Source organism: Haplochromis burtoni, unplaced genomic scaffold, assembly GCF_018398535.1.
Source record: "Haplochromis burtoni strain Fernald_Lab_line unplaced genomic scaffold, NCSU_Asbu1 Contig_9, whole genome shotgun sequence".
Taxonomy (NCBI): Eukaryota; Metazoa; Chordata; class Actinopteri; order Cichliformes; family Cichlidae; genus Haplochromis; species Haplochromis burtoni.
In genome coordinates, this window is record NW_024582370.1 from 3,678,685 (window position 1) to 3,700,996 (window position 22,312).

The 22,312-nt window shown below is 41.1% G+C and overlaps 2 protein-coding genes across 2 annotated transcripts; both read right to left on the reverse strand.

The window, feature by feature from the left end:
* Positions 1–4,166: 4,166 nt before the first annotated feature.
* On the reverse strand, positions 4,167–8,960 carry rbm15 (RNA binding motif protein 15). The gene has a single exon (XM_005914881.3). The coding sequence runs from the start codon at positions 8,782–8,784 to the stop codon at positions 6,205–6,207; it is 2,580 nt and encodes an 859-aa protein (XP_005914943.1). The 5' UTR covers positions 8,785–8,960; the 3' UTR covers positions 4,167–6,204.
* A 2,669-nt stretch (positions 8,961–11,629) lies between these two features.
* Positions 11,630–16,907, reverse strand: alx3 (ALX homeobox 3). The gene is made up of 4 exons (XM_005914882.3): positions 16,480–16,907; positions 12,778–13,052; positions 12,506–12,631; positions 11,630–12,353 (listed from the first exon to the last, which is right to left on the reverse strand). The coding sequence occupies exons 1-4, from the start codon at positions 16,829–16,831 to the stop codon at positions 12,003–12,005; spliced, it is 1,104 nt and encodes a 367-aa protein (XP_005914944.2). The 5' UTR covers positions 16,832–16,907; the 3' UTR covers positions 11,630–12,002.
* Between the last annotated feature and the right edge of the window lie 5,405 nt (positions 16,908–22,312).

Sequence of the window (22,312 nt, forward strand, 5' to 3'; positions counted from 1 at the left end):
CGTGTGGCTGAATGAGGCTTTTGCTCAAAGAATGCTGTCTCAATTAGTACCAAATTATTCCCCCTCAACTCTTTTTCACAATACTGAGCGAGGTTCTTTGTATTGTTTCTATAACAGCAGTCATGCACAAAGGCTCTTTTGGCTCACGAGTTGCATTCACCATCAGTATGCTTTTGTGATTTAGTTCCACTGACTATTTTGTACTATAATGCATCTTTTATGAAAAGTATTTGATGCTTTAAAAGGTAGATTTGGGTTAGGGATCATTTTACTTGCTAGTTATCTGGATATGTTAAGAAGCTGTACGCTTAAAAATATCCATGTGCTGTTTGATGACATTTGATTGGATGCTTTTGTTGCAGCAAACACATTATTCGGTGAGGTACTTTTTTTTAAATTCCTGACTCTCACTCCTGGATTTTTTTTAACTGATTGACTTTAGGAGATATGGTTAACCAATCATAGATTTCTGGTTCTAAGCCAGTAGAGTTCATTTTTAAGCGCTGTAACAGTGTGCAGGTCAGCTGTAATAAACTGATGTGTACCTCAGTCTGTTATTGTGTGATTCAGATGACAAACTAACACCAGGCCAAGAAACACAAGTTTTAACAAATAAACTTGTTTTATTGACACATTATCAGGACGTGCTAAATAACAATTACACTCATTTTCCTAAATACCAGATATTCATCTACAGCTGTCACAGATTTCATGCTACAGCTACTCACAACATACGGGGTACTTACTGCAGATGACACCTGATGGTGTGTCAAGTATCCTGGGAACAAAGAGCTGTCCAGCTGAACCCTGAGGGGAAAAAAAAAAATACAAACATGGTTTCACTCAAAGGTGCAAAATGATTGCAAACTTTAACGCTTTAAAGTGTGTCAGGTGAAAAAAAGAAAAGAAAAAAAAAGTAATATTAGAAACGCTTATCAAGAAATAGGAAATCTCACCAGCATAAAATGCTAATATACAAATTGGTGCTTAACACTACAACGAACTACACTGCAGTCAGCATGGATACTACAAGCAAGTATGAATATGTGGTTTTTGTGGCCATAACAGCGAATCAGATCATCTTTTAACAATAATGTATTAACAAGGATATCATATCGTACCTCGGTCTTAGAGATTTATTTCACAGTGTTATACTTCGCTTCAGATTATTTGCAAAAATAATTATGTACAAAAAAGATGTTTGCAAACATTGATTGCACAAAATCATGTAAGTAGTGACACTATAACCAGAGTCAGTATAGTTGGATGATATGCAGTGCTTAACAGATTTTTGACTGCATGTGATAAAAAATGAGAAAACAAATATTTTAGAAATCTGTCTAAAAAACGTTTTTTTAAAAATTATGTCTTGTTTGTTTTTGTTAACAAACTGAATTCATGTTTTTATGTCCAAATTTGAGAAGTCAGAAATTAATCAAGTATAACATTCAACCACTAAAACTAATTTTTCTTAATCAAAAGTTAAAAAATAACATCATGTGCTTAATTTTTTGAATTCATGGATAAAAATAACAGGTACATTTTAACTATTAAAAATATTTTGTGCATACTGCTGGATTAACCATTACAGAAACATTTAAAAAAAAATTATGTTAATTACCAAAACTGTTCATTTAGTTGTGGCATGAACCTTACACTGGGTGGTCTAATAAGCTGCATCGGTTTCAGCAAATAATCTTGGAAGTGTGTGAATCTGCAGAATTCCTTCTCTCAAAAAGTTAAAAACTTTATACAGCTGTGATTTAAATAATCTTTCTATTTGTGTAGATTTTTCTATAATTGGGAACATTTAAAAAACAACAACAACAGAAGAAAACATTACCAGCTATGATCTTGCTGCTGACCTGTAAGATACATTAGTGTACAGTGATACCTAATAACACTACTGCACTCTGCTTTCCATTAAACAGTGTCCTATTTGACAATATCTGAGCTCACTGTTTCCGTTTCTATTTACACAGCCTCAAAAAACACGCACTGAAGTTCTGACCACAGATTGGACTTTTTATTTTTACTAGCTTCAGCTGCTCTATGTTGGATTTAGAGGATCTGGGACTAGATCTCTGCAATCAATCAATTAATTTTGCTTGTTTTTATTAACTGGAGACTATGATCTATTAAAGGTTTCTGCATGCACAATCAATAATATTATCTATGACAGAAAGTACTCTTAAAAGGAACTACAGTGATTTGAAACAATTTTGGAAGAAGTATTTAACAACAAGTATTATAAAATACAGATTATAATTACTCATTCACTAGTGTCTGCATCTCACTGGTAAAGGTGGGGCTTACATTTAGTTATTTTATATTCCTATACATCAATAAAGTGTTGTTTCACTTGTAATTTAGTCAGAGTAATTAAGATCTGCACAGGAATCAGCAACTACAGGTTACAAATGCAGTCGAGTGGGAAAAAAAAGGTCTCTAAATCTCGTATGAGCATACTGATACATACTCAAAGCACCTCAAATTTCATACTAAAGGATTTGTTCAATAATGCATTCATTTATCACCAAAGCTTAAAGCCGTCTTTTGCCACACAATAAAAGAATGAGATCCTTATAACTGAATTTATACCAGTAACTTCACAGAGCACAATGTTAGTGTTGCCTTTAGTGCCTGACAATCAGTGACATGATTGATCTCTGAAAGAATGATATTGACCTGAAAGCTGCAGAAACAATAGCCAGGATTTTGTACGTGATCTAGAGGTGTGGCAGTTGCAGTAGCCTAACAAGCAAATGTTTCCACATAATTTGTTAAATTTTAATTTGCAATTGTTGATCATTTGGGACAGTTTATCTTTTTATTTAGCTTAATCTTAAAACTGGCGACGGTCAGCGCAGCACTGTATTCTCATTCTGTCCTACATGCCCTTTGGGATTCATGCCAATTGTCATTAAAGAAAAATAACCCCAGTAATGAAAATCACCGTGCTGCTGTCCATTTGTTATTGGAAAACGTGAGGTGTTGACACTCAATACTCACCACTGCTGCCAAAGCCAACGATACAGACCTGGCAGGCAGCGCTCGGTCACCTTACTCACCATCGTGCTGTCTCTGTACAGCAGTTTTAGTGATAGCAGCTCTGTATGGTGTCAGGTAGATGGTGAGAGAGGAAAGCAGGTGCTCCGTGGTCCTCAAGATGGCAATGTTTCTCTAGTGAAGCAAGGGCTCATCCTCAGCACAGAACACAGCATTTGCTTTCACACTAACATGACTATAACAGGTTGTTGGGGGAAATGGAAGCTTTCTTTCCTCTTTTTTTGTCTACAGCGGTCTTAAACTTATAAAAGGGAATTGTCAAAATAAACAAGTCTCCTAGATGAATTTGGGGAAGTGGTGAGGTGCATCGTAGATTCCTTCCAGCGATGCAAAAAAAGGGTAAAGGATTAGGCCTGCTTGTGTTTCAGCTCCATGCAGCAGCAGCAGACCTCGGGTGATGACGGCATACGACTTCAGAAAAGCAAACGAGCTTCCTCACTCGTCTCCTCGGAGAGAGTTCAATCAGAGGAGAACACAAACAATATTCCTAGCTGAGGTTTGGCCCAATCCTCTTCCCTGATACAAACATTTAGTCAAATCAACTCATATAACTGGGCAAAGTGTAATAAAGACAATCAGCCCAGTGGTTCAGCTTGGCCTCTGCAGTGAGAGTGACAGCATGAACTGTAGATGCTATGGAAATTTCAGAGCGGCGTCGCCCACAATCTCCCGAGTGGAGTGTGCGACGGAGGTGATGAGCTTCCCTCGCCTCGTATTCAGACCCAGGAACACTGCACATGAAACCTTTAGAGTAACGACCACAGGAGACAACAGGATACTGGCACGTGCCGTCACTGCAAACTGGACTCTGGCTCCTCGATCCTGATCGGTCATTCGCATGCCAACAGGAACAGTTGAGGACATAAGCAGGAATCGTGAGGGAGGAAGTAATTTAGGCAACTGAGGAGGTCAGAACTGGCCTGCAAGTAAGCAGCAATCCTCACTCGAAATGGGGGTCTCTCTTCACTGGTGCTAAAACTGCAAATCGTCTCCCCTCTCGTGTGCAGAAACAAAATTTCAAGTGACAACTCCTTTTTCGAAACACAATAAGGTACGGGCAGCTCGTTTCTTCAATTCACTTCCATCGAAGAAACATGTTTCCCTTCAAATGAACAATTTATTGATAATCGGTCACATTAAGTGCCCAAATGCACTTGCAGGTATGTGAACAGCTTCGCATGGGCTCTACGGATTTTCCTTCCCCATGACATCAAAGTGTACATTGCTCAATTTTTCCATTTTAAACAGAAGTCATCACAGGTGCAGATGGGCTACACAACTTAAAAGCTGCCTCATCAGTGAGGACTCACAACCACCAGGGTGCCTTCTCTGCAGAGGTTTTCAGCTCTGTGCTCGTCTCCTCAAGAGTCCAAAGCCGCAGTGGGTGTGATGTTCACATATACAACAATTTTCTTTTTTTTCTTTTTTTTTTTCCCCCCCCCACATACAAATGTTTTCAATACATATTAAACCAAATTCAGCAAATTATAGTGCATGGCAGGTTACTACTACATGGCAAAACTACACTGGCAAAACAAAACAGGGTAGGCCTTGGGGAAAAAATAAATAAAAGTTGGCAAGCGTGAGTGAAATACTGTCAAATTTAGACTGCTAAAATAAAATCAACATTAACTGTTAAGATACCTCTAAAACTATAAAATTGCACAGACCTACTTACTGTACAAATATTAGGTTTGTACTGGCATATTTAATATTATTATTATTATTGAAGGACCTACTGGTTTTAGGGTAAATAAATGAAGCAGTCTGTCAAATCAACACAAAATCCTCTAAGCTTTTTATCCATTACTATTATACTTTTTCATAGTTCACATTTTCACAACCATTTCTAAAGACAGGGATGCACAAAATAAAATATTTTGTGAAAAAAAAAATGTTAGTAGCTGTTTTTTTGTTTTGTTTTTTAAACTACGCTATGTGTAATGGGCTGTTCCCTTGAAAATAAATTCTGTTAGTATTCAGCATTTCATACAGAGTTGACATGACCATTTAGCTTTACCAGTGGACTCACACTGAGTTCATTGTCTATCTTGCAATTTTGGCGTTCCAATTCAGAGGCGTACAAGACAAATACACCTAAACCCAAACAAGCCTGAACATAATCTGTACTTTTGTTCCAAATTTCTAATCCAATTAAACTGAGCTGTATCTAGGAAAGTTGAATCTGCTGACCTTCACAATGTTTTCCAGTTTTCAAAATCCACAGCGACAGACAAGCATGAGCATCGTAACACTTAAAAGGCATTGCACAACTCTTCCTCAGTGAACCACACTCCATTTGCCTGACTTTTTGTTAAGGATGAAAATAAATGAGAGATGGGACAACGCTGTAATGTGGTGGGTGAGAGAAAAATCGTGCAACATGTTTTGACCTTGAAATGTAACCAGAGATAGTTCACCGACCCTCTAACACAAAAAAAGAAAAGAAAAACAATTCAAATCACGTTTGTCTCCCTTCATCAAAAAGTGGTAATAGTAGACATATTATTGCACTGTAATTCAAAGCTTTGAAAAAAAATTGTATTTTCTGAAAGCCTGGTGCAAATATCAGGACACAATAACAGCACCTGTTTGTCTAATGCATGACATTATAATAGAAACATGTCTTCTTCTGTTACTGTTAGCGCCCTGTGGAAGGTGAGGTTTCAACACTGAGAGCTTGTGGTTCGATTTTAAATGGAGCTGTTATTGTGTCCCCTTCTTAAACTTCTAACGCTCCTGCTTTTTCTTTTTTTCTGTTGCAGACCTGGATGGCTAACATTTTAAATCTGCAAATGAACTACAAAGAAAAATATAGTCTGCATGACTTCTCTGTTCATAAATTAAGCTTACTAAACTTTAACCGCTTTACAGAATTTTGGCTAAATTACTGCAGATTGATGATTGTGACTGACACCTCTGAAAAGTAACTTCAGAAACACACATACTTTTAGCTTTGCAGGGGGGCACTGTTTGTCCTTTAAGTGGTTTACATGGTAACATAACACTCAATAACCATACTAGTGTACTCCATGATGCAGAACACACAGCATGCAATAGTTACTGACATACAGCAGATCCTTTTTTTTTTTTTTTTTTTTTAAATTCCATTTGAATTTAGTGTGTTTTGTTTCTTTAAGATGCTCCGCGGACCACAATCATGACTAGATAGTCCTCTTCACTTTTTGCCAGAGCTTTGGCAGAGGAATCCAGGAACTGCTGGGAGAAATCACAGGGAGGGAAAGCATGAAGAACCCCTGTGTTGTCTTTATCTCTGCTTCCTCCCACAGGCAGGCTGATGACTCCAGCCGCTTGTTTTTGGTTGAGGTAGGACACCAGGTTGCGAAGCGGCCGCTGAGTTGAAGCTGCAGGGTCGGATGAAGATGCATCCTCTGTGGTGCCGGGAACCGCCAACAGGATTGCGTAGCCGCCCGGACCTGCCACCTTGATGCGCCGAGACACCTCGTCGAGCTTGGGCTGGTCCAGCCGGAGTCGCTGCGTGATCTTTAGCTCGCTCACTCGCCTTCCTGTAGCGCTGTCGACAAGCAGGTCGCTGGCGACGTTGTGGTCTCCCTCTAACAGGTGCATGTTGGCTGGAAAGTTGCTGTTCTTCAACAATAGCATACCATGCCACGCCAAACTGAGTTTGGTGCCATCCGGCTTGGATGGCTGGCCTCCCTTTGAGCTGCTCTCAGAACGTTCTCTCTTGGCTGGTCCTTTGCCACCATCGATTGCCTTGCGCTTGCGCTCTCCAACTGCTGAAATAATGTTGCTTGAAAGTCCCTTATCAGACAGACTCTGGCTTTTGGGCCTTCGGTCTGACACGCTTCTTTCAAGGCTGCTGTGGCGTTCTGTCGCAGGAGAGGCTCTCTCGCCCCGCAGGGGGCGTTCTGAGTCACTAAAGCGCCCCCCATCTCTGCTGCTGCCTCCAGGACTGCCATCTGGAGAAGCACGTCTGCGTCTTACTGTCCTCTCAGTGCTGTCAGGGGAGTGGTCTATGTGGCGCCCGTCCTCCAATATGCGCCGCTTTCGAGCAGGCTCTCGCGCAGGCTCTCGCCCCTGCAGCTCTCTTTCCAAAGACCAGGGCTCACGAGTTCGCCTCTCACGGTCCAAATGCTCCAGAGGCTCAAAAGGTGAGGCACGTACTCGCTCGCGAATAGCAGGATTGGGCCAGTCAGTTCCAGGAAACAGCTCTCTCTCCCTGAAGTGAAGCGGCGGTGGAGTTCGTTCCCTGACCCTCAGTGGTTCAGGTGTGGCACGGTGGACAAATGACTCAGCCACCATGTCAAATGGTGGTATTGGGAGAGGCTGCAGGAACTGCTGCTGATAACGATGTTCAGTGTCTGCAAAGTCCACTCTAAGTCTTCTCTCTGGACCTCCCAGTGGGAAGCCTCTCATGTGTGTGCATGCTGCTTGTGCAGCATCTAAACTTTCATACTGAATATAGGCCCAAGTGTCCCCTTTTCTGTAGTCAATGGTCCTTATAGTGCCAAAGCGATCAAACTCTCTTGCCAAGGCAGCTAAGGGAACCCAAGGTCCAAGACCACCCACCCACAGGCGCGTGGTTGGTGTTGCTTTCCCATAGCCTATTTTTATGGGATTGCGGCCCACTATTTTACCAGACATGCTAAGCTTAGCACGATGAGCCATGTCAAGATTCTCAAATTTCAGAAATCCATACGTGCTGGTTTGCCCCCGTGTTGGTCTCTTAATGTCCACTTCTGTTATGACTCCAAACCTGTCAAAGGCCCTCCTGAGGTCTGCTTCTGTGACAGTTATATCCAGATTGCCTAAAAACAACGTCCTATTAGCTCTTTGGTCATCTTCTGGAGAAATAAAATCCTCTTCTCGGAAAGCTGCCCGTTCTGCAATGAAGGCTGGGCGTGCTCTGGCTTCAAACAGAGCGAACTCCCTATCCCGCTCCAGTTCTCTCGGCAAAGGTGGGGGTGGGGGTGGAGGAAGCCGTCCCAAGGCTAGCTGCTGCAGCCGGTAGTCTCTATATCCCAGCCCGGTGGGCGAGAGGGGTCTCTGCAAATGTCTGTGGCTTTGAGCCGCACCGTACACGTCTCTCTCCACCGGAGACCGACTTCTCCTCCGGTTGATGTAGACCGCCTCGATTTTCAGCGGCCGGTCGTACAGCACCAGCCGTCCCCTGGCGTGCTTAGCCGCTCTGGCGTCCTCCGGCTTCCTAAAATTTACGAAGGCTATCCGCTCGTCGTTGCTACGACCTATCTTGACGCTCACATCGCCAAATTTTTTAAATTCGTGAAAGAGTCCGTCCTCGATGTCCTCGTCGCTAAGCTGAGTGCCGAGGTCGCTGATTTTGAGCGTTTTGTACTCACTCTCTGTGCTGGGTGGCTGCAACCGCGGCTCACCCCGAGAGGTGGTCCTTGGTGAGGCTAAATCCAGCGTCAGGCTCAGGTTGTGGTTTTTGCCCACGGAGCTCGCTGCAGCGGCGGCGGCAGCTGCAGACTGACAACTGTGATTATTTCCAGTCCGGCTGTGACCGTCGAAATCTCGGTCTCTTTTTTCCCCGAGGAGACTCCGTCTTGTCGAGCCGCCGTCGCCTTTGGACGAACTGTTTCCATTATTACTCCCACTGGAAACGGACAGAGCCCCCATTTTCTTGCTGGTCGGATGGCATCCTCCCCTGTCTCGAATATCGTCCAGGGCCCGGGAGCGTTTTTTAATCGGCGACCGCTCTTTACCTTTCATTTCGGCCCACTCGGTGTCGACCGTCGGGACACTTGCTCTTCCTTGGTGCGATTGTTTCTGCAACTTAATGCAGAAATTTACTGAAGTGAAAAACGGGTTTATTCACTGACCCTGCGGCAAAACAACAACAGTCGCCATTTTGTAAAGATTAGCTCGAAGACCCACCCCTTCGTTCTGATTGGTTAGAAAGTGGGTGGGAAGCTTTAAAGCGCACGTCAATCACCCAGCGGCAGGCACTATATTCTTATATTTTCTTAATAAATTGAGTATAAAATAAAAAACTAATAAATAAGTTATCGAAATTGTTTGTCTTTGTTTAAATATAAACGTACATTTTACTTTATTTGTATTTTGTCTTCCTTTGAAATTTCAGAAAAGCTTTTACCTTATTAAGACACTTGCATTGTCATATTATATTTTTATTTTGTTGAGCCGTATGCTATTCTACTTATTTAAATAAAAGTGGCCTATTTGTTAGGTCTAAATGGCTGCACCTTAAGACTTAAGATAAATCTTATTGCTTATATCACAACGCCAGTTTCTGCTGTCCATTCACTGTTAACTGTAGCATAATACTGTGGGCAGGTTTTGTCAGAATATTATTCATTTCGTTTTTCCCGGGAGGTGAGACTTAATTATGGTGTGGGGCGAGCAGATAATCCTTTTATCTTCAATTAGATCCAATACCACAAGATGGCAGTATTGAACAGAAAGTGCAGCAGCCCACTCCCCTTAGCGTTGAGCGGAAAGGGCCTTTCCTGGCAACTATATGAGCAAATCAAGCTGCTGATATTGACTAATATCTGCTACAGTGTAGGCCACATGTAGCAGTAGATATTACAGCCTTTTCATGGAGACGATTAAAACACTTTAGTTTTTAAGTTGAAAGCGTCACAACCTACTAATGTCTGCTCTTTAATGTCTCACAGTATTTCCCCATTTTTTACAAGTCATGCTTTGGCTCAAATCAAGCACTGCTGTTTGCACTTCGGCACAAACATTTTATATTCTGAATATTTGATTTTCTCGAATGAACTGCCAAAACATTTTTCCTAGCGATAAAATTTTGGAAGCAGCTTTGACAAACTGCTGAAACTGAGCCAATCACACAGTGCACTACTTTGTTTACCTTAGTGGGATATGTTAAATAAAAGTAGCTTATCTGTTGTGTCTCAATAGCTGCACCTTGAAGCCAAGATCAATCTTGTTGAGATCAAAGCTCAGAGCAGTGGCCAGCAGTCAGCTTTACAGACTTTAATGAGCCTTAAATCATATTTTTTTAGTCAAATAATGAGGCCGAGGGGATACTAGCTTCCAGGCTCTTGTGACAGCCTACAGCTAGCAACCCTGACATACTGAGTGATGATTAGCTCTAGCATTGTGCAGCGATGACTCATCATTTTTCATTTCTTTCTGAAAAACTCATAGAGGCTCTTTGGATCCTGATACATTGATTTAACACAGATCAAAGCCAATGCAACAGCATGATAACTTTAATGAGAGCTTGATGAAAACCTATGGCCCCCTATAGTGAAATGACATCACCGTGTGTTCACTCTGAGACATTTTTGAAGTAGAATAAGCCAAACTATGATCATGAGCCCCTGAGTTAATCTATTACAGCTGTTCTGACTGTTTTAAGGAATAAAAATATCAAAATCAGTAAACCACCAAGCTTCCTCTTTTGTTTACGGGTGGATTTGATTAACCTGCTCACACTGTAAAAATAAATATCAAAATTAAGCTCTGATCCACCATCTGCTATTTCTCTAGCTTTCCTAAACACAGCAATCTCCTCAATCCCTTATCCCTTCTGACAGGTCTTCTTATCTTCTCCTCTTAATCTGGGAATTAATCAAGGGGACTATGTGACTGCAGTGAGAGCTGCCGTCTCCCAGGGACTGGCTGGAATTTGAAGCTGTGGGTGTGGAAAGTGTTTCTGATGGCTTTCTGCATATTGGAACCACATGTTAGTGGCTCTCAGGAAACTCCGGCACAGACTTAGGGGAAGGCAGCTAATCCGCCCCTGCATCGCCGTCAAACCGAAGCAGGCAAAGACAAAGGGGAGCCAATATATTCCCCTGAAAGCCATGCACACTCCCGGGGAGTGAGTTCAGCTTGGCGGGGCTTTGTCCCGCAGTGAAACTCTTTTTCTCAATTCACATCAGTCTCACAGATTGAAATGTTTGCCAGTTTGACATGAATGCACTGGCATTTAGTAATTCACACCATATGGGATGTACCGTGCAATTCAATGTTTCCTTGACAATAACACAAATTGTTTGGGGAGATTTTTCTGAAAACGATTATTAGGACAGCATTCAGGATAATGTGAGTATATTTCTGTTCTATTCTGCTTGTACACATGGATGCAGAAGACATTTGACCTTGACCTGGCCTCAGCATACAAAATATGCTGCGAGCCACAGTAATCGATTAAACACCTCACATGGTAGGACATGCATGACAAATACATAACCATCTGTGGTTATCTACTTTATTATCAGTAGTGAAGTGTGGTCACCAGGTTAGTTTTTCCATTATGAACCTGCCACTTTCCCCTGATGCATGGAGTGCAACTTGAAGTGAAGCCTAGCAGGCTGCACATTCACTCTGTACACTTTCCGCACAGCAGAAACCTTTTTTTTCTCCACAGCCTGTAAAGTATTTTTACCTCATAACCACATTGCCAGTTATATTTGCATTGCAAACGTGGCTATTGTTTTGCAAAAGAGTCATGGCTAAAATAATTATAACTGAGATGGTTTTTGTTCATTTTGAAAAAAGAAAGAAAAAGAAAATCCATCTTCCCCAAAATAGTTTGCTGCTGAATAAGACAGTTAAATTTACATGGAGCCCTTTATTACTCACGCACAACACAACAGACATTAAAAGGGATTAATATGATACATTTTTTACATGCTTAAATAATTCTCCTCTTTGGTCTCAGCACTGTGATACAAAATAAGAACTGGAAACAAGAATGTTTGTATTAATAAGTTGGGTTTTGTGCAAGATTCTCAAGTTGGCCTTATTGTTTGCAAAATGCCTGTTCCAACAGTTCTGAATAGCAACACGTCTCTAAGTTGATTTATATAAATGTTTGGAGGAAATATTCGAGTCAAATCCACAAATGTACATCTGGGATCGTGTATGGGTGACGACTGTAATATGCTGCGGCTCAGTCAGTGCATAATGGGGAGCTGGCATTATTATGGTCATGTTGGCCAGGAGAGGATGCTGCCTGGTTCCTTGGCTTTCATCCTCAGCGCCACCAGGCCTGTTGGCTTGTATTCGGTCTCGGGGCCCTCGATGGAAGGCGACCCGAGGCCTCCTGGGAAGCCGTGGAGAGAATAGAGACTGTTGATGCCTGGATGGTGAGGCGGGTGATGGTGATGGTGCGGGTGGCTGGATGATGTGGGCATGCCCATGAAGCCCTGCAGATTACTGTGGGGGTGAGGGTACGGACTCATGCAGGATGAGGAGATAGAGTCAGCCCCTAGGACACAGCCTGCACCCGAACCACCGCCTCCTCCTGAAGCTGCCCCCGGCCACAGATTGCCCTGCATCTGGATAGGAAGAGATTTAGAATGATATCAGCAAAAGTTTTAATATTGTTCAGTCCTGTACAGTGAAAACAAAAAGCAATCTCTCAGCAGGTTTTATGATGTTAAGTTTACTACTACAACATGCATGCCATGTGAGAGCTACATTGGCCTACCTGGTATGCGTCATGGCGAGGAAGTAGAGAAATGTCATATGTAGCAGCAAAATGGTTGCGAACCTCCTGGATCTTCCCATAGCGTTCTCGTTTCCTCCATTTAGCTCTGCGATTTTGGAACCAAACCTTTTAAAAATAAAATATATTATAACACAAAATAGTATAACAGTAAATTTCCAGAAGACAACTTTTTGTTAGGGCATCATACTTTCTTCTGATTACATTTAGAAAATAAAAAAGGTGTCAACTGTGATGGAGTTGCCCTGGCATACCTGAACCCGAGCCTCAGTGAGCTCCGTCCGCAGCGCCAGCTGCTCCCGGGCGTACACGTCGGGGTAGTGTGTCTTTTGAAACACTTTCTCCAGCTCCTCCAGTTGAAATGTGCTGAAGGTCGTGCGATTACGTCGCTTCTTGTTTTTGCCAGATAAGTCAATGGAGTCAGCGATAGAATCTCCTTGTAAACCACTGCCTGGCTCTTTGAGCTTGCCACAACAGTCCGTGACAATCCCAGGATAGCCCATGGTTTTTGGAGTGCCTTTGTCCCGAACTGAAGCAAGGCAGGAAAACGCAAAGGAAAAGTTACACATCCACTAAACAAAAATATAAAATCATATACAAAGTCTAACAGTTTTTTTCTAAGTTCATCTGCATCAATATATACACTGAAATTTAATCATTTGAGACTATCATTGCCTGAAGATACAGCTTAAATGACTTTTTATGGAACGCCAAATTTGATTTAGATTTTATAATTGTTTAAGTACAAATCTCTGCAAACATAATGAATGATCTGGTTTGTTTGTCTTGCTGCTGCTCATTTTGGCCTTTATGACCTGTTGGTCAGAAAGAGTTGATTTTGTGTACTTTCCTTTTTCTTTTCACATAGTTTATACAAAGTTGCTGAAAGGTTTTTCAGGCCCTTGTGCAAAGAAATAGAGATGAGCAGTCCTTTTTAAACCAGCACAGCTCACCTGGAAACAGCTTTGGCCCACATGGACACATTTTAAAACCAACACACTGCAGTTAAAATAAACACAAATTGTGTATCACATCAAAAGTTTTGTCTGTGATGTATGTGACTATTTTCTCAGTTTGAGAAAATAGTCCCAAATTATACTAAAAACTGTGAGCCGCCAGAGAAAATGCACAAGCAACACAAATTCAGATTTACTCCGATTAGCCAGACAAGCCATACTTAAGTAGAAAATACTCAAAAAGCTGGCTAAACTTTAACCTGCTGATTAAAATATGCAGAACAAAGGGCATTTTCAGGGTCACCTACACTTGATAGGAACTTGTTGAAATATGTCACAAATATCTGAAGAGAGGAATTAACTGTTATTTATACAGCAGCAATACACAGCAACAGTCCCGCCCAGGCTCTTTACACTGCATGTAGAGAAAGTCTAAGAGAAACACAATTTTTTTTATCTGTTAAAGCACATGATTGTTTTGGACTAATTCTATATATTCTGCCATTTACATTCAGGAGTGAGGGAAAATCTCAAAGCGTTACTTTCCTTCCTGTTAACAGACCATGGAAAGGGCTCCTCCTGCAGTGTTTGGATGTTGTTGTCCAAGTTCATTATGTTTAACCCTGAGCTACGAAACAAAACCACTTTCCATCTTTCAGGAGGCACTCACTCACTCTGGGCAGCTGAAACACTACTTTGCTGTGCTCTTAATTCAATATAGGGCCCAACAGAGAACACTCTTTATTGCAACATTAATTTCCTCAAGTCCATTAGTTCCAACCTTACACCACATGCTGAAAATATACTCAACTGCAGGAAAAAAAAGGGGGCATTGAGCTTTTACCTTGTCAAGCACCCATATCCGCTATGACTATACTCAAGTGTAATTGGAGATCTATATGAAATGCAGGAAAAGGCAAAAAGGAGATAAGTTCAAAATGAAAAGGCAGGAATATCATGCTGCGAGCACGATGAGCTATTGTTTTGCGACTGTGGAAATTTAAATGGCATTTTTCCAGGCATTTTGCTGTGGATTTTAATGTTTTAAATTTGTCTTAAATTTGGACAAAATGTTACTCCGAGGTTTTAAAACATTCTGAATTTGTTCAGTTCTGAATAAAGAATATTTATTAGCCGTGATTCGTGTAGTAAGTTATTAAGTTGCACAGTTAAAATATTAAGTTATTATAGCACATGGTATCTGTGGAGTATAAGAAGGTTAAACATGATTGGAAAAAAATGAAGGTGTGTGTGGCATATTTCTGAGGAGTAAAATAGGAATAATAAAAGAAATATTAAGCCTGTGCATGCAGTTTATCTAAAAAACTCAACTGTGGCAGCTACGCCACAGTCACAAACACAAACAAACAGACGTAAAGAAAATGAGTGTCAACGAAGATGAGTCTAATAAATGCAAAAACAACGTGCAATCATTAAAACTGAATTTTTCTCTTTTCACCAAAAGAATTTACATCTTCCCAAATAACAAATGAAAGAAAGAAAAGCAAAAATAAAGGAGTGCTTTTGCATTTCAGAATCGTTGGGTTTTTTCTATATAGTATTTTTAAAATTTTAATCTTTTAGTGCCCGACGATAAAGCTTGTTGTGAACCGATGCCACAGATCGGCTGATCACCAAAACTGAGTTAAAATCTGACCGTTCTAATTTTTTTCAACTTTTATAGTAGAATATAGTTGATTGCGAAAAACTAGAAAATATTACAAACCAATGTAAAAAAGTTTTGGGTTTTTTTGCGTTAAACTTTCCTCTCACTGCAGACGAAACAGGAAGACGCGTCTGCTTTTGAAAGTTTAAAAGAGAAAACGTAAGAACACACACGCGCGCGCACGTGTTCTGCACGTACGTGCGCTGGTTTACACACTCGCACCAATAAGCATTAAACTGCAAAATAAATCAAACTATTTAAGTAGTTATGAGTGGAAATCTTGCGCATGTCTGTGTGTGCGCACGAGATAAAGACAGAAAAGGAAAAGGGGAAGCACGCACACCTCATTTTCCTTGAGCAAGAATTAAAATAAAAGTTAATTTCGAAAGAAGCCGGCTGATATTATCGTGTTATCATAAGTAATTGCGCAAAAGAAAATTTAATGAATGTGTTCGCTGTCTTTGGCATGAACTTGAATGAAACTAATGTATATTATTCTGGACACTGATATAACAAGAAGCTTATCGGGGCTGATATCCTCTGCTGCTTTGCAGAATCATCGGCACCAATAAACAAAGTGAAAGACCACATAATTTCTTCAGGCTTCAGTTCAACATATACAGCGGTTGCTTTCCTTCCCAAGATGGACATTTGTGGGCGATCGTGTCTGACATTTGTGCAACTCCGTGCTTGCAAAACAAAGTCAGTTCTGTTTTGTGTGACCAAAAAGTCTGCAAAAGAAGGAGAAACTGAAAGCGTGAGCGTCTGCAAAAACACAGAGATACCAAGCTGAGTGCTGGCCTGAAAAGAAGAGTAGTAGTCTAATGACACACCCAACTTGCTGTTAGGCTGACCTTTAACCTCTATAACTTCACATCAAGGACTGTTAAGTGAAAAAAGAAAACTTGGTGACATTTTTATTGCAACCACACTTTTCTTTGCATAAATGCACTTTTGTTTTATTTTTATTACTATATGAAAAGTACACAAAATGCAGCATACTAAAAATAATTTGTAAAAAGGATCCACTGAATTGAATAACCAGAAAAAAAAGTGTAAAGTGATTTCCATATTTGATTTTCCCATTTACTTATTTTTTTCAACCAATTGCCAAGTGAATGATGGCGAGCATTTTCTTTAGAAAAACCTAAGTTACAAAAAATTAAATAAAATTTAAAAAGGAGGTGGGGCAAATCAAACGTAAAGTACTTTTAATGATTCTTATTTGATCCAAAGCCCGCTATCAAGCTACTGCACTTTGTTTTAGTTAAAACTGAGATAGTTAAGACGCGGCTAATTCCAGTAAATGTTCACTCAAAAACTCTTTAACTCACCGTCCGTGTTGTTCTCATAAAACGACGGTTTGCCGCTTATTGCCACCCCTTTCTGGTCCTGGTTGATACTGTCCAAGAACTTGCTGTGTTTGGACGGTGAACCGGTCGGGTTCGCTGGAGAAGCGCCGTGCGTAAAGTCCACCGCAGCATCACCAAACCTCCCCATTGCGGTCGTGTAGAGATCCCCTCTCAGGCTGAGACGGTGTGGAAGAGAAGGCGGAGGAAGGTGCGATTTCTGGAGCTCATCGCAGGGGAGAAAGGAGCTGGAGCCGCCGTGCTCGAGTCCCGGAGAGTTTGTTGGCGTCCTCCTGCTGGTCTGCGAAGAGAAAGGCAAACAGCTCTCCGTCTCCATCTTACAGGTCCAGCAGGCTGTGTCGACAACAGCAACTGGGTGCCGTTAACGTGGGCGCCCGAGTGAGAGATTTTTTTTCTCCTCTATGTTCATGTCAAGTGGGTGGGATTTAACAGATCAGAAACAAAGACCCGTGAAACCGGGACTGATCGCGCGCCCGCGCACATGTTTGTGTGCGCGCGCGCGTGTGTGTGCGAGAGACAAACAGACAGAGAGAGAGAGAGAGCAAGACAGAGAGAGAAAAGGAGCGAGGTAGGGGGAGAGAGAGAGCGTTTCTCCACAAGTCTGACATAATCCGCCAAAAATTCAATCACGTGTGGTTTCTGTCCTTCCAATTAAGCATTTAATTTCTGTTTCATATGCTGTTACGATCCTAATCACGAAATCAAGCGAGACAGGAGAGGCAGGCATCAGACGGTGCAGTTTACGCACAGAAAAGTGACAAGATAAAAAATAATAATAATAATAATAATAACGATAAAAATGGTGGAAACCATAACTCTGCCCGTTAGTTCTTTATTTCATTGAACTTAATTTTTTTTCATTCTAATATATATATATATATATATATATATATATATAAAATTATATATATTATAATTCTGATCTATATGAAAAACAGGTATGAAGTATTGAATACGTAGCAACGTTATTTTCTTTATTTTATTTTTTTTGTACATCCTATTGATGATACATATATAAACTTGTCCTGTGACCAGAAAAGGTGACATATATATCTTTTTAAATAAAAGAAAAAAATAGTATTCACTGTTTTGTGACTTTTATTTGTGATATTAAAATGACTTTCAACAAATGGGGAAAAGCCCTAGTGTTGCTTTTGGTGTCTGCGGTGTCCGTTCAAATGAATTCCGACGTCGCTGGGACGATAAAATTGTTATAAATGATCAAATAAGGTAATTACTGATAAAAACATTAAAAGTGGGGTTTTTTCCACTGTGATAACCTTTTTTTGTTTGGTTTTGTTTTGTTTGTTTTCTTTTGATTTCTTTTGTTTTTGCTTTTTTTTAATAGATCATGAAAATTATAAAATTGTGTTCGTTAAAAATACGCTGTCGGTGACTAAAAAATGTTATAAATATATATTAAAGAGTACATATCCTTTCCAGGAGCTCGTTTGTAAAGGACGAGATTTTAGAGGCGGTATGAAATGCTTTTTTTTAACCGCAAGAACATTTCTAATCCACTTACAAAATGGGAGTAAGAAAAAAACCCCTCAATAAGCAGCCATCTCTGAAACAGTAATCGGCCGAAATATCGGTAATTGTTACCGTAGAAGTCAGACAGATTAAATGCAAAATACCAAGTTTGTTGCATGTGTGTGTGCATGAGTCTTCAGTGTGTCGTTCTCCTCTAAACTATGAAGCCGAGTTCATGCGGCTGTGCTAAATAATAGTGAAAGAAATAATAAAAACAAAACAATAGTTATGAGGCTCATAACATTTCCCTGCTGATACACAGTTTTAATTATGCCATTTTATTCTTAGATTGTGCCTTTTTTTCTTCTTTTTGTCCTGTTAACTACGTGACATCGGCTTTAATAAGAGTCTTCTACTATAAAACAGCGATATCAAAAATAAGGTCATAAAATTATATTTTGTGCACTAGATCAATGTTTCATTTTTGCCCTTTAGATGAAAACATCCTCAGAAACAGGCTCAGCATTAACTGAAAAGGCTTTTTGATTAAAACCTTATCTCTGATCTAGACAAACCTCATGTAAACACTGTGCACTTACCAGGTTCTGCCATGGTGCTGTTGGGTTTGGGGACATCTCTCTGGATACCTGAGGCCTCACACGGCTCCAGTGATGGACAAGTGCGTAAACAAGGGTCCATTTGGCCAGAGAGGCCACATGAGCTTCCTACAATTCCAGTTTATGCTCTTCAGTATCAGCGTATCCACTTTCCATGCGGCTGAGTGTGGGGAATTCTCTGCAGAAAGAAATTTGCTCACAAAGTGAGCTACAAAAAAATTAAAGAAATCTGAGAAAACTTGCAATTCTTTCTGTAAAAAGAAATAAAACAAAAAACAAATCCGCCAAATGAATCAATGAGAAATATATTAATAACAATCACTGTCCATTATGGAGTGAGCAGATGATAAAAAAATAACCTCCCTCTTTTACCCATTCTCTCACAAAAAGTGTGTTTCTGGAATAAAACAAAACTTTTTCTGGACTCGAATCTCAAAGACAATGCTGTTTGTATTAAAGAGAAGAGCCCCTTAAAGTTTAAAATGATTAGTGACCTTAGATATAAGGCATAATGACATTTATGAGTAACATGACTTAGATTAACATGTGTGGGTCAGTCGAGTTGTCATGTTAATCACAACCACAGTGCCACCTTTTATCCTCCCACACTCTAAGTGTGTTCCTCCTCATAAATTTAAGCTTAGGTGTAGTTGCCTACTTGTCTGGCTGACCACCATTAAAAACCTCTTAACACCGTTAGAGGTGTACAAGTTTTAAGATGTACACATTGCAGCCACGTATATATGCTCCTCAAATCTCATGACAAGCATGCCCTCAGTGGCCCGAGGCAGCAGAGCTCTCTTTCACAGACCCAGCTGAGTAAATGCATTCCAGAAATGTGGGCAAGAGGAAGAAGGACCATGCTATGATCTCTGAGCTGCCCCAGGTTACAGTGTTTATATGAATATTGCATCAAGAGAACACAAGATGCAGTGGATTGTGCGGGTATGTTAGATTTGTTGAGGAATCAAGGTCTTCTTTAGGTCTATATAGAAATTCATGTGTGCTGTGGCTTGGCTAATCAATCTTTGTGCTGAGGAGGATCCATTCATTCAAGAACTTAAAGCTCCTACTTTTAGACTAAAATAGATGTTGAAATTCCAGCCTTAAACCAAGTAATGTACTTTTCCATTATTAAACGAGCACATTATGTGCAAATCTGAGTAAATCAGACAGATATGTATGTATGTATGTAAGTATGTGTTGGTTAAAAACACTGAAATAGCAGAAAATAGCATCAACTCTCCTGGTATGTGACATGACCAGTGCCGCTCGCTACTCCCTGCGGTCTTAAACCCTTGTCCTCCAAGTCTGTCCTGGGCATGACCCTGTACAGGAAATCAGTTCAGCCTGTTGGGAGTCCTACAACCCCCCACCACCACCACCACCACCCCAACCTCCTTCCACTGCCTTCCCTGCTCTGGGCACAGACAGATAGGATAAAGGTGACCCTGCACTCTCACTGCACACTGTGCAGCCCTCAAGCTAAAGTCACTTCCACGTCTACAGGGCGACCTGTGAAACCTTACATCCTCTCACTTACACACACACACACACACACACACACAAGCACACACACACACACACAACGTACACACACAGCACAGCACACATTACACACCACCAACACCAACACACCTAGTCTGCTGAGAAAATATTCAGGCTCAATGCCTTTAAGACGTACATGCAATAATTTATCAGTGCAATATGAAGGTGAAATACAGTTTGTCACATGTGACCTAGTCTTCTCAGTACCCCCGCCCCCCCCCCCCCCGCCCCCAACACCCAGACAACAACAAAACAGCCCCATCCCACCCCAAAAGCAGGCAAGAAGATGGAGGGGTTGCTACGATCCACCTGCCACATGGATACCATCACAGACTGCCAGCTAGAATGAAGTACAGCTTTGGCTGTCTTTGTCCGGGTATCAGTGCCTGGGGCCTTTCCTCTCACGTTCAGGGTGGCGATTCAACCTGAGGTTTGCATTAGAATAGGAGAAGGATTGCTAATTTAATTAGGCACCATGAATGCACAGAGATGATCCCATATGCAGAGCCGGGGCTCCTCTCAGAGGCCTCCCTCACATCCTCCAGTCAATGTCCAGAAGCTGTAGAGCCAGCTGAGGCTAAGATTGACAGCTGCCGACCTTGGGGTCAGTTGGCTAGAGAGGTGCATTATGGGAAGCTAAAGCTTAAGTTGGTCTGCTGTAGTGGTGCTTGTTTGGGGAGTGGGGGGGGTGAAGGAAAATGGGAAGTAGGACTGCTGTCCTCTCTCTGACCTCATACGAGGCGTCATAGTGCACACTGGAACCCAGTGAGTGTTAGCAGCAAAAAGGACCCACAGCCACAACACACAGTAGAAGACCTGTCCACATCAGTGATGAAGGGACACAGACTTACGCAGACAAATAAACTATAGATGTTTTGTTTTTTGTTTTTCTGATAAATTTGATTGCATGAAACAAAACTATTTTCCATAGAACTTTGCAGGAGCATAAATCGCTGAACAGAAACATTTTTCCATACTTCTCCGCTACAAAGATCACCTCATACTAAACTGCTCAGTCAGCCCCCTGATGATTTTCAAACCAGAAGACACCGTGTGACAGTCTGCACTGACAAATAGTGCAACATTTCAGAACTAATTAGAATGGAAATGGCATTAATATGACTAATATATCAATCAATCAATACATAAATAAACAAAATAAAAAGACTTGTTGCAATATCTGCTCAGTGTAGTTCTCTCTGTGTTTTAGAAATGAGGGATTTCTTGATTAAAATTCAAGGCAGAACTACCATAAAGGTGCATATAGGCCACAGCAATACTAAAGTTTATGAAAATTGTCAGTTCTGTCAGTTTAAAATAAAAATAATCACAATGAGAACTTTTATGTTATACATTTTTAGCTTTTTGGCGCAAATGCACAAAGGAACCAGTCTCTAACAGGCCTAGTTTAACCAAAAATCATTGATGTTATCTGAAACATTTGCAGCTGAAGGGTGCAGTCATACAACAAGCAAAAGGCCCCTTGCAGGCGTTAGCTTCAACTCTAACGTCTCAGCACTTTAAAAGGAGCATTTAACATCCTCTCTATCGGCCATGAATGAGGAGGCTCGCTCTGCACAGTAGCGCAGACACAGAAACGCTGTGTGTCCGGCAACATGTCGTTATGAAAGCGCAGTCTGTCGTGATAAAAGCCTCCATGCTCTGAGTGGCTTAATGAAGGACAGACCGGTGCAGCCTCACTCCGCACAATCTCCAGGAATCCGTAAACATGCACTTCAGCAAAACCATCTGGATGTATCGGCAAGGCCTCGATACAGCGGACACACGCCAGAGCCAAAAATAAATAATCCCTAAATGCGTTTAAAAGCAGGCTGGGGACTGTTGGCAAAGCGGCTCTGATAAGCGGTGACGCATGCGTAACGGAGACTGAAAAATAGCCTGCAATTTCCCGTAAAACAAATCTGGGTCGTTTGTCAAGTGTCAATTTATGTAGCCGCATATCAATTCTTATTTTTATGATCTCAAATGGATACTTTGCTACTCTCAGCTGGTCCATTTCCCCCGAATGAAGTCAAACATAAACTAGCAGACAATCAACGTCGCAGGTTTAAATAAGCATTGGATTGGAAATGGTCAATAAGGCTGTTTCCTTGATGTCGATGGATTTTTTTCTGTAGGAGATTTGCGTCTGATATTTA